We start from the raw sequence: 13,024 nt of genomic DNA, 5'->3' as shown, positions 1-13,024 counted from the left end.
GGGTAATCTGTGTCAGCTTCTAGTATATGCAGTGTCATCATTAATTCTAATACACTATAATACACATACATTTATATTGATTTCTAATACAAATGCCTTATTATATATTGTATCTAATTTAATAGCTATGCAAAAACACACTTATTATATTGTTAGTTATTAGCTTCAGATATCAAATATCTTCCAACCTTATGTAACACTCCTATTGGTAGGTGTTGTTAGAGTGTAGTGCGGAATGTACCTGGTCTCCGGATGCTCTTCTTTGAATCATTACACGGCAGTGGTATAGAGAACCCTCAGGTCCCCAAAACAAGTAGAACACCAGAAATTAAGTAACATCAAATTTAATATTCAGGAACATATATTACTAAAATGTTTTTTGGGGGGACACATAATGATTAGCAATGGATACCATATAGTTACAATTTTCTAGTTATAAACAATGCTATTCACAAATATTCATTGCTTTTGAGTGTTTTGGCAACAGTTATGGAAATAGCACAGTGGATTTAACATTTTTACATTTCTACATACAGCATATCAGATAAAACAATTACTATTTTACTTTCTTTATGAACAATCTGTAGTCTTTGTAGTAATGAATGTAGCTAAGCAATATGGATGCCAGTCACAATATGGAGGACATCTCTGAGGTGATAACCACAAGATGGAGGATGTATCTGAGGTGACAGTTAGTTACAGATATAATGGAGGTTCTGTGTGACTGTGAGGTAAGAGTCTCTGTCACTGGACACACATCACACTTATCTGGTGATTAAACATAACTTTCAACCGCCAGTGGTTTGAACAAAACAGCCGGCGGTTTAGCTTTTTCAATCCACCATACATTGCCAGTCAAACTGCCAGCGATGGGTGGAGGTTTCACACCGTCACCAAACTCGATTCTTAGTAAATCTAGCCCAATGTCTTAGTACGGAGTAGGGAGCAAGGTATTGCCCCTTTAGTGCTTCGCTTGCTTGGTCCTGGTGAAATATTATAGTAGCTGCCCGTGAATCATGACAATATTTCCATGGGAGTTTGCGTGATCTCTTTGACTGTTGATTGGTTAATTGATTGTTGAACTTCAAAAGCATATTTGTCTATATGTTACATTTTTGTATTTGTACTGAAGAAAGGGCATCAAATTGCACAGAAATGATGATATAATGGAAAATCTTCATCCTCCATTCATCATTTGACAAGAAGAAAAATCCATCCTTTGCTTCCTCACTGTTGTCAGGAGGCGACCCCTGAATCTTCAATGACGAGGGATATCAAACATTTACAGAACCATTGGAAGCCATCTACAATGACAGTTTCTACTTAATTGTGCAGCCAACATGGTGAGAAAAATTCAATGTGTATCTTGGGAGTGATGTGGGTGAAAAGCCCAGATTGAGCCCTATTGTTTTGCAATTGTTAGGGGGCGATATCTGAATAAAAGTGTTTAAACACAAGTCTTCCTTTAAATAAAATATGGTCAGCTATTGCATGTTTTTTGTATTTAAGTAAAACTGTTGAATATCCAGACTGAGTAATACTGATACACAACAGATGGAAAATGTGTACCAATTAATTCTTGATTGGTAACTTCATAATCTTTCACAGATGAGTTAGTTTTCAAATAACCTAATCATTTATTGCTCCCAACTTTGTCGAAATTGACAAATTTCCCTATTCTAACTTTTATGCACTTCATTTTCAATCCATAGAGGAGAGGATTGACAAGTGGTGGCAGCACAATGCCCTGTACTGACATGACTACTCTGAGTCCATAAGGTACTCTAGAAGGAACAAAGCGATACACAAAAATCTCAAAAGCACAAACAGTAACAAACATTAGGATGGATATCAGCTGAGGAGCACAGGTCTGCATTGCTTTGTCTCGGACATCCTTTGATTTTGCACAAACCTTCAGAATTGCAATGTAAGATAAAGTAATAAGTAACGGCATCACCACCATTGCTGCTACCGAAACAAAGAGACCAAAGATATTGTTCATTGTTGTATCAATGCAGGAAAGTCTCACAAGTGTCCAGTTATCACAGTAGATCTTCAGCATAACATTGTCACATAGAGGAAGTCTGACTGTTAGTATAACAAGGATAGTAATTAATATGATAGAATAAATCCAGGCTGCAAAAACCAGTTTGAATGCTGTGGTTATGGTCATTATGGTTACGTATCTCAGAGGGTTGCAGATACACACATATCGGTCATACGACATTACAGCTAACATAGTGATTTCACATACTGCATATGTGTGCATACAAAACACTTGTATAATACAGGCTGTGTAGGAAATATTTTGAGTCTTGCAAATTAAGTTTATGAACAGATGTGGTAAAAGGGCACTACTGCCATAGAGACCATTTACACATAGAGCGGATATAAATATATACATAGGCTCATGTAAACTCTTGTGTAACAGGATTGTAGTGATCACTGTACAGTTGGTTAGAACAATAATCATAAAACTAAACAATGTTATTGTACCATAGAGGTAATTTATGTCTGTAATGTCCCCAAATCCGAGGATTAGCACAGAGGGAGGAGAGTATGTTGAATTCTGCATTTGTGTTCTTGGTAATGTTGATTCCTAAATCAAAAATTAGAGTAACAATAGTAAAGTTAGTGATTTTGCCATTAAATTGTTGCAGTTGATACAGTATCATGATTAACATGTATACTCACTTTGAATGCCCTTTCCAAACTAGTAGAATGGCAGCGGTGTAATATTCAGATCCACTGATGGTTGGGCCATACTAATCACCTCAGTGCCTGCCATTATACTTCTCAGTCCACATAAGGCCAGGTATTGTTACATTTCAGCACTAGCCAACAACATATGTGCTGAAAACACTAAAAGGATAGCTGTGGAGGAGAATGGTCACCTACAGAGGTGTTAGAAGGGTGAAGTCTTGTGTCCAAGACATCAGGCACCATATTTATCATATTTCTTTAGCAGGAACTTAGTTAATCATTATATTAATGACTATTATGATTATGTTTTAATTATGTACTTATATGTTTTATACAATGATGGAATGGTATTGTTACAGTGTATTTTATCTTCAAAATGCTTTATTGTTTCTTCCTTTATTGTTGAGCAGTAAGGAAACTGGAAAAATATTAATCCTCCATTTAGCATAACTAAAAGGCAAACGCCATAAGACTGACAAATATATATTACATAGGTAATATAGTGATAGTAATGTATCTGGTAGAGAAAGAGAACAGTTATGTAGCTGATACATTCAAGTATAATGAATAGAAAATACAAAATACAAAATATTCTAGGATTTGTTTCAAATAAATTGAATGAAGTTCAGTTTTTAAATAAGAGTGTAATTTACAGCAGCTGTACCTGTCATTGATATATATAGTATTCACAGATGAGATTAGTTGCTCTGAAAACAGCACCTGATTGGATCAGTTGATAACTGTTATAATCTAACCAGAGCGCCTCCACTTTAGCCTCTGCTGGGCTGACAAGATCGTGATTCCTGACACTACTCAATGACAATTATAAGAGACAGAAATGGGGTTCAGTAAAAGGATCCTATTGTATAATTCTACCTGGGTAGGGCTTCAAATAGGAGAAACGCTCAAGTTCTTTAACGGATTTATACACAATCTTGTTTTATGTGGAATTTCAGATGTGTTTGAGACAGAATTATATTGTTATGAATTAAAGAGTATTGAGGATTGTTTTGAAGAATGAACCACATGGGATTCATATACTCACTGATACAGCAATGTGGAGTCTGCCTCTCTGTTCCTTTAGCATTGTGTGTCTGTGATGGGCTTTTATATAGTCACTAATTACCTGTGGAGGCCAATCACAAAGCTGGAATGGATGGAATTATAATTAGTGCTGAAGATGTACATTCTCATGTCTATTTCTGAGCATCATTCTACAGGGAATATTCACTAGATATATGATAAGGAGTGTGCTGTATATTACCTTTTGCTTATCAATATATGGTAAAAAATAGATATGAATACCATATACCCATCTCTTATGTGTAGTGAGATGGTGTACTGGTGATGTACTGTACCTACATGCTAGTTACTGGGGTACAATGGTTTTTCACCATTTCACAACTATTTAAGATCAATTTGTCTTAAACTAATCTTTATTAAACCAATTAGAATTTTTTACACTTCATTCTATGCAAAGTTGAATCCATCATCTTTAATCTTCAAAGATACATTCAGGGGCGGGCGGGCCGATATCAGCCCGGGGGGCGGCACAGGTGGCCGCATCACATATTTATTGGTCTGAGGTCTTTGTGAAGCCTAAAATAGTACACGGCATGGGAACATTATATGTCTTTCATTTCAAAACCATACAGTATAGCCCCCGTTTCAGCACCACAGGAGACTGGGTAACCAACACACAAGATATGAGTGAATAGAACTCTTGCAAAAAACTAATAATGCCCACCATCCAAGTGTGACCAGGGCAGCACAGTAGATGTGGTCTACTTAAATGTTGCAAAGACCCTTGATACAGGGCCACACAAGAGGTTGGTTTAAAAAATAAGGGAACTGGTTCTAGGAAACAACATTTGTACTTGGATCGAAAACTGGTTAGAGAATAGGGAACAGAGAGTTGTGATAAATGGAACATTTTCTAATTGGTCAAAAGTTTTAAAGGGTGTACCTCAAGGATCCGTGCTGGGGCCACTCCTTTATAATATATTTAATAATGACCTTGGTGATGGTTTAGAAAGTAAAGTTTCCATTTTTGCAGATGGCACCAAACTTTGTAAGATAATAAAATCAGAACAAGATGTAATTTTTCTGCAGAGGGACTTGATTAAACTGGGGGATTGGGCAGCCAAATTGAAGATGAAGTTTAACATAGATAAATGTAAGGTTATGCACTTAGGGATCAAAAACAAGCATGCGATGTATAAATTAAATGGAACAAATTTAGGAATCTAAAATGGAAAATGATTTGGGAGTGTTCATAGAAAGTAGACTTAGCAATAGTGCTCAATGTCAAGCAGCAGCTGCAAGGGCAAATAAAGTATTGGCATGCATTAAAAGGGGCATAGATGCAAGGGAATACAGTGTAATTTTTCCACTGTATAAATCGTTGGTAAGACCTTGTCTTGAATATGCAGTACAGTTCTGGGCACCACTCTATAAAAAAGATAGTTTGGAACTAGAAAGGATTGCGACAAAATTGATAAAGGGTATGGAGACATTAAGTTATGAGGAAAGGTTAGCCAGTTTAGGCATGTTTACTTTAGAAAAGAGGCTTCTAAGGGGAGATATGATTACTATGTACAAATACATTAAGAATCAATACAGAGATCTTTCATGGGAACTTTTTACCCCAAGGACTATACACAGGACATGTAGTCACCTCCTAGGGTTAGAGGAGAAGGCAGTCAAGATATGAATTCAGTGCCAGGGAAGATGTGATGGCAGATTCAATAGATATGTTTAAGAAAGGGTTAGACAAATTTTTAGCGGAAAAGTGTATCCAGAGATACGACTGTTAATTAAAATGAAGGATAGTAGTGGATATAGAGTACATATAGGACAGTAATATTGGGTCTGTGGGGATTTTCACAATTGAAACATATTGGCGGTTGCTCAAACTGGATCAATTTCAAATATAAATGAGGGATCGCAGGAGATCCAAAATAGGTTGAACTTGATGGACTGGTGTCTTTTTTCAACCTCTTCAACTATGTTAATATGTTTTATGACTGTGAGTATCTCGCACCAAAGGGTGTGGGGTTTTACCCAACACCATACCACACGAGTGGGGCCATCATTATCCCATTAAGATTATTTGATAAAGTCCATTACAACACCGCATCAAAATAAGTTGAGTGTGGACTCTTAACCTATCTGATAATTGTTTTGTTGTGATTCCTTTTCTTGGTTAGTAGATCTGTATTTTTATGTCCATGGGTCATAGCCTTTCTCTTCATAACCTTCCAATATATTAACACTGCAAACTGATGTTAGTTTCTGCCCTGGGGTTCCATTTTACCTCAATTATGGATCAGCTATCCACAGCTGATCATTAGAGTTAGGGAAATCAAATTGAATAATTCTGCAATTCATCCAAATTTTCAAGATTCACATATGGTTAATTAATTTACAAATCATTCTCAATTTAATGAACTTCAAATTCTGCTTTGGAAAAAAACATACTCTGAAACATATCAGCCTATAATTTGTTTGCCAATCGATGTCACATGAAATCCAGGAGCGATTTGGAGCTTTCTGACAAGTTCACACTTCAACAAGCGATACAATGTACACTGTCTCTTGTTCTCTTGGTCTCACTGTCTCACTGTCTCTTGGTCTGGCCATGTACCCATGTAATTTCTGTCAAGCACTCAGATATATGGCAGGCCTTCCTAGAAACTCCAGAAGTCTCTGTGCTTCATGCTGAGTTGGCTGCAAATTGGGCATAATTTACACAAAAAAGTCGCATACAAAAATATCATAGCTGCACCAATACCTACTAATCAGCATATAGGCATAAACGTGTGTAAAGCTGGGTACACACTACAGGTTGTTCAATCAATTATCATGCCAACCACATGATAAACAACTGTTAGGTCCGATATCTCATTAATATGTACATTCCCATGATCATGTTTTATTGTACCCAAGCACATCGTATTGTTTGATTTGATTTATTAACAGACTAAAAATTTCTATAATAGATAGAACAATGATGAATTCTGCAATGTGTACGTACTCACGACCAGCAGTGTAGGCAGATCTCCATAGAGATCCTTTCAGCAGATGGTTATGACCAATGAAGAGCACAGATGTGATAGTAAATCATGTAAAACGTGTACAGAGTGTACACATGAATCTGCTGCTTATTGTTAGGAACCCCTCCAGCCGGCACAACACAACCCGGAGTCTACTCTGCCAATCAGGTGTTCACTGGAGCCCCTGATGGTGGGGACAGACTGGGCCACAGACTGACAGAGGGTCATGAAGTGTGTGCCGGCTGGAGAGAACCCAGGCAAGCGGAGTGAGGTCCACGCAGAGGTCAAGGGCCAGCAGCAGACAACGGTATCGGTAAACAAGCTGAGGTCAGGGGTCACAGGCAGATAGCAGAAACGGTAAACAGGCCAGAGATCAGGGTCACAGGAAACACAAGCGAAGTCCAATTCAAAGCCAAAGGTCATACACGGGAAATCAGTAGCGGTATCAGAATACAGGAACAGGAACAAGCAGGTCAGCAGACTGGAGCACAGAAGCTATAACCGGCAATGAGGCAGCAGACCTCATTGCCTTAAATACACAGCTGGCCCAATAAGAACTTACATTCACCCCTGCAGACTAATAAGCCATATGGCTCCAGACCAATCAGGGCTGGTCCCTGATAGATTAACACAGATGCAGGCTAATGCCTGTAACTATCAGTCCCTTTAATTAGCCCCCCGGCTGTGTCCTTTTTTGCGCATGCACCCGGCTTCCAACACCGCCGGGACGCAGCGCTACCTGACAGACGTCCGGCCGTTGCCTTGGTGACGGCCGGGTAGGAAGGGGAAGTGACGTCCCGGTCGTCATGGTGACGACCGGGACGCTGGGGCCGACAGGAAGCGTCCCGCGGCAGTTGTGAGTACCGCCGCGCCTCGTGACACTTATCAGGACTGTCAGTCGTTGGTAAAATTATTACAGATATCGAATGGGGAGAAATATTCTGTAGTGTGTACGTAGCTTAAGTCTGAAGTTATCATCATTCTGTTGATATGCCGTCATCATCACCATCTTGATTATGAACACTAGTTTTAAATGCAGGTTTTTAAAAATCATTAAACTTATAAAGAAAGTCATTCCTCCCCTGCACCCAAAAAGTGTCCCCAGCACCAGTGCTCATAGCCTAGGCTGGTAGCGGCAAAATCATAGGGACAGCACTGGGTTACCCCAAAAAAGATGCTACCAGCACTAGACTATGACAGACTATAACAAGGAAACACAACAAATGTTACCCCAAACTAATGTCAACCTACCCTAGTCTGTTCAGCACAGGCCTGAATTCCCTACAGGAAGAAAAAAGTCCCATGCTCCCAAATTTAAATTGATAGATTAGTTTTTTTTATGTTGGCCTGCAAGCAACCCATTTGGCTTTCCTCTGGACCTAGAATCAGGATCTCTCAAAAGAGCAAAGGGTGTCGACATCTGCCATGTGGAGCAGTGGCACACGCAGGGGGCGTTTCTGAGTCTCTAGAAACCCCCCCTGCGCTAACTAAGTGACCACTGTCCTATACAGCAGCCGCGGCGCTGTCAAAGAAGCGTCCGCGGCGGTGCTGTATTGTATACAGCACCGCCGCAGACGCTTCTTAGACAGCGCCGCGGCTGCTGTATAGGACAGCACTGGCGAAACGAAGCTGCTCTCTCTCGTTTTTTTTTTTTCTTTTTGGGTCGGCGGGGGGAAACCCCCCCCCCGACAATCCTCCGTGCGCCGCTGTGGAGGATGGACTCCGATAAGCTGCTGGATATTTTTGTATGCGTTTTATTGCTACTTTGTATTGAAAATTGTTCTACACTATCATTCTTCCTTCTCCATCTATAGAAGACCCTAATCACATTGACCACACTATACATAATAAGGAGGGTGATTGAAAGAAGGCAGGAGAGAGACTTGAAGACTTTGCCTAGCTTCAGATATTTACCATTTTCTCTGTTTATCTCTAGTACAGGTACATGAGCTATACTATCCAGAAGATATGTCACCATTGAGCGCCACACCCCTTCTTCTTCTTCTTACCTTTAGAACTCTTACCTGGTGAAACAGCAGTGACTCTGCAAGGAGGCTGCCACTGTCATAAGAAAAGTGGTTGACTTGTGAGCGAAGCAATGTTTTGGACTTTGCTAAACTTTTTATTGTCTGGACATTTATATTGAAGGTTACTTAGTGCACATTACCATATATAATTTATTGTGCATCTAAATTAAATGTGGCAATGTCAGAACAGATAGAATAACTGGTAGAAGGAATTATTATTTTCAGAATGAACATAACGTATGTTAGTGAATAGGGAGAAAAGTCACAGTTTTAGTTCTGTTTGGGCTACAAATATAGTTACTCTCATTAATAGTTATCATCTCTAATTTCCTGTTATATTAACTTGAATGTGTAAAACACTATGGAGTAAATGTATCAATCTGCGATTTTGCATTTTCAGTGATTTTCTCGGGTGAGTTTGAACCCACCGATGTATGAAAGTAAAGTGAGTTTCCCAAAATCGGCGTAGAAACAAATCACCCTACGTTTACCACTCCAACAATACAAGTCACCATTTATATGAAGCTGTGATCTTTAAAATCGCCACAATTTTTGACTAAACATTGCCAAAATCAACTACTACTTTGTAGAGGCGTAATTATCAAACACATCAACCATTGGTCTATGCAGGCTAATGGTGTCTATAAAAAGGTAATTAATCTCAGGGTGGATGTAAATGGAGCAGCTTGGGGAGCAACATGAAATTTTGGAGACAGCACAGAGAGGGAAAGAGGAACATCCCCAGCACCAGCCTCCTCCTGGCCACACAGGCCACGTGAATTTCTAACACACTTGAGTCTGGACTCCCTCTCTTAGCACTAGGTTATTAAAATGTTTAGGCTCAACAGGACAAACCTCCTGCAGCTGTGTGAGCAGGTGAAAGATAGAATTAACATCTCGCTCCAATGCATTAATTGGGATGCACAAATAAATGTGGGCTTTACATTCCAGTCATTGTGCTTATATTCTGCGCCAGTCAGTGTGCGCCAGTCAGTGTGCGCCAGTCAGTGTGCGCCAGTCAGTGTGCGCCAGTCAGCCCTCTATCACAAATTTCAGAATGGTGAAATGCCGGAGGGATGGCTACTGGGTTTGTTTTATTTGTCATTTTTCTTTTGCTCTTCACCTCATCTTTATATTTGTGCATTGACACACTAGGCGGCAGTAAAGAGCTATAACACAACAGATAACTGTACTGAAATGTCCTTTGAAGTAACTAGATGTTATATATATATATATATATATATATATATATATATATATATATATATATATTTATTTATTATCATCTATCTTTACATATCTTTAACTATGTATATCTATCTATATATATATATATATATATCTATATCTACCTATATGTATTTATGAAGTTGCTTTACTGTCTCTTTCTAAAACACCCAGGCCCTAAACTACGATAAAGCTAAACTAAGAAAATGTAATAGTACTGTATGTGTGTATTACAGTGATCACACAAATCTATGAATTAGCAGCTCCACCATTGTTTGAGTGACAACAATCTCACTCCATGATAGTGCTGAATCTGCAGCTAACCACAGGATGTGATGGCACCATGTCTGTATTGTGTGAGTGACATGTCCATTAAGGTTTCTGCCTTAATCGCCATAATTTCATTGCTTTTTGTAGTTTGAGTGGAGCAGTTTCAATAGTTTTCTTACATTTTAGATGGTGTGTAAGGAACCTTAATCTAACATGTTAAACCGTAAAGGTTTTTTGTCTATGGAATTTCATGTTTTTTTGAAAAGTGAAAATATTGATAATATCACTTGCCGGGGTATCGGGCAGCTCACCCGACCCCCGGCAAACTTACCTCTCTCCGGTGCTCCGCTTCGTCCCGGGTGCCGTCATCTTGGATTCGAGTCTCTGCATGCCCACACCCACAATTCATAAAACCTCTGGCTGCTTTCTCATTGGCCAGGCAATTTTGGCTCCAAATACAAAAGGCACCTCCTCTATACACTCTATGCCTGTTCCTCAGTTGCCTTTTGGTGCCTAAGACGTGGGTGCTCTCTATCCTGTCTATTTGCCTGCAGAGCTGGCGCTCCATCCAAGTACCTGCTATTCTACTTGTCTGCAGAGCAGACGCTCCAACCAAGTACCTGCTATTCTACTTGTCTGCAGAGCTGACGCTCCAACCAAGTACCTGCTATTCTACTTGTCTGCAGAGCTGACGCTCCAACCAAGTACCTGCTATTCTACTTGTCTACAGAGCTTATGCTCCAACAAAGCACCCGCTATTCTGTCTGCTTGTCTACAGAGCTTACGCTCCAACCAAGTACCCACTATCCTGCCTGCTTGTCTTCAGAGCTTACGCTTCAACCAAGCACCCACTATCCTGCCTGCTTGTCTACAGAGCTTACGCTCCAACTAAATACCTGCAGATCCATTCTCTTGTCAACAGAGCTGACACTGCTTCAGCTGTTCCGGTATTTCATCTACCCTTCATCGCTATTGACTGTCCCTTGTCTCCTGACTTCCCAAGAGGGTCTCGCTCAGTACTCTAGCAGGGGCCGCCACCTGCGAACAGACGTAGCTAAGACCATACTGCTTTGCGGCTGTTCCTGGTGAACACATCTACTCGTTGGACTCCGCGCCCTGTTGGAGTAGCGCTTAACTGTACGAACCCTAGGATTTGCATCGTAAAGACCTGCCAATCGCTTGAGACCATCAAAGTAGGAACAGACCAAACTTTTCTTTACCATGTCGAATCCCAACTTGTAACCCTCGGCGAAAGACATGTTGCAGCATTTGCTCAGCCGAGTGGAGCAACAGGATGCGATTCAGTGACAGCTTCTACAAGGATTTCAAAGCCTCGCTGCCCACATTGATTCTTTTCAAGCACCTCCAGCTGTCCAGGCGGCAAATCCTCCAGAACCTGTCACACATTTTCCCTACAATTCTACTTTGCGCGTTCCAACTCCTTCTAAGTTTGACGGGGACCCCAAATTATGTCGGGGTTTCCTGAATCAATGTTCTATACAGTTTGAACTCCAGCCACAGAACTTTCCCACTCAGCAGTCTAAGGTGGCTTATCTATTATCACTACTATCAGGCCAGGCTTCAGCCTGGGCTTCATCTCTGTGGGAACGCGATGATCCACTCCTGGCTGATAGTGACGCTTTCATAGCAGCGTTTCGTAGAATATTTGATGAACCTGGAAGAGTCACCTCAGCAGCATCTAGCATCCTCCGCCTCCATCAAGGTTCCCGCTCGGTGGCCCAATATGTCATCCAATTTCAGACGCTGTCATCCGAACTGCGCTGGAACAATGATGCATTGGTGGCTACCTTTTGGCAGGGCCTATCTGACAAAATCAAAGATGCCTTAGCCTCACAGGAATTACCCTCTACACTTGAAGCCATGATTTCGCTTTGCAACAGGGTGGACCTTCACTTCCGTGAAAGCTCTTCTGAGAAGGATGCTTCCCGGCATACCCCGACTAGACTTGCACCTCACTTTTCCTATCCGGTGCTGGTGGATGAGCCCATGCAAATTGGGCGCTCCCGCCTAACCCCTGAAGAACGTGACAGGAGACTCAAAAACAAACTGTGCCTGTACTGCGCTGATCCAGGACATCTTCTGAACTCCTGCTCCAAGAGGTCGGGAAATGCCAAACCCTAACCTGCTCCGTAGAGGTCAGATTAGGGCTTTCCAAAACCTCTCCCTCCATTGAAGATCTGTTCCAAGATCTGTTCCTTTCCTGTTACCCTCCACGGGCCCTTCGGTCCCATTCTTACCTCTGCCCTCCTGGATTCTGGAGCAGCTGGGAATTTTATTTCTTTTTCTTTGTGTTCACAGGCTTCCATACCAACCGTCCCTTTGGGGATTCCAGTTTCCATCACAGCCATAGATGGGTCCCAAATTGCTAATGGTACTGTGGAACTCCGTACCAAACCTATCATCCTGCAAGTCGGAGCGCTTCATTGTGAAGATAAATTGGTCTACTTCTCAGCTTCTCTCTTGGGGTCCTGTGTGCTTTCAGAATTGTCTTACTCGAGTTCAACCTCTCCGAGCCATCTCTACTTCACCAAAATCAACGACTCTATCAGAACAATATCATTCCTTCTTGGATGTGTTTGATAAGGTTCGCTCTCAACATCTTCCACCCCATCGCTCATGGGACTGTCCCAATAAACTCCTGCCCGGGGAGATTCCTCCTCGAGGTCGAGTATACCCACTATCATTACCTGAGACCTCCTCTATGTCAGAGTATGTTAAGGG

The 13,024-nt window shown here is 40.9% G+C and overlaps 1 protein-coding gene across 1 annotated transcript; it reads right to left on the bottom strand.

The window, feature by feature from the left end:
* Positions 1–1,633: 1,633 nt before the first annotated feature.
* On the bottom strand, positions 1,634–12,651 carry LOC142138399 (olfactory receptor 52K1-like). Its single transcript, XM_075195048.1, has 2 exons — positions 12,541–12,651; positions 1,634–2,599 (listed from the first exon to the last, which is right to left on the bottom strand). The coding sequence occupies exons 1-2, from the start codon at positions 12,649–12,651 to the stop codon at positions 1,634–1,636; spliced, it is 1,077 nt and encodes a 358-aa protein (XP_075051149.1).
* Between the last annotated feature and the right edge of the window lie 373 nt (positions 12,652–13,024).

This window comes from Mixophyes fleayi, chromosome 2 (assembly GCF_038048845.1).
Source record: "Mixophyes fleayi isolate aMixFle1 chromosome 2, aMixFle1.hap1, whole genome shotgun sequence".
Taxonomy (NCBI): Eukaryota; Metazoa; Chordata; class Amphibia; order Anura; family Limnodynastidae; genus Mixophyes; species Mixophyes fleayi.
This window is presented reverse-complemented; position numbering and strand designations above follow the sequence as displayed.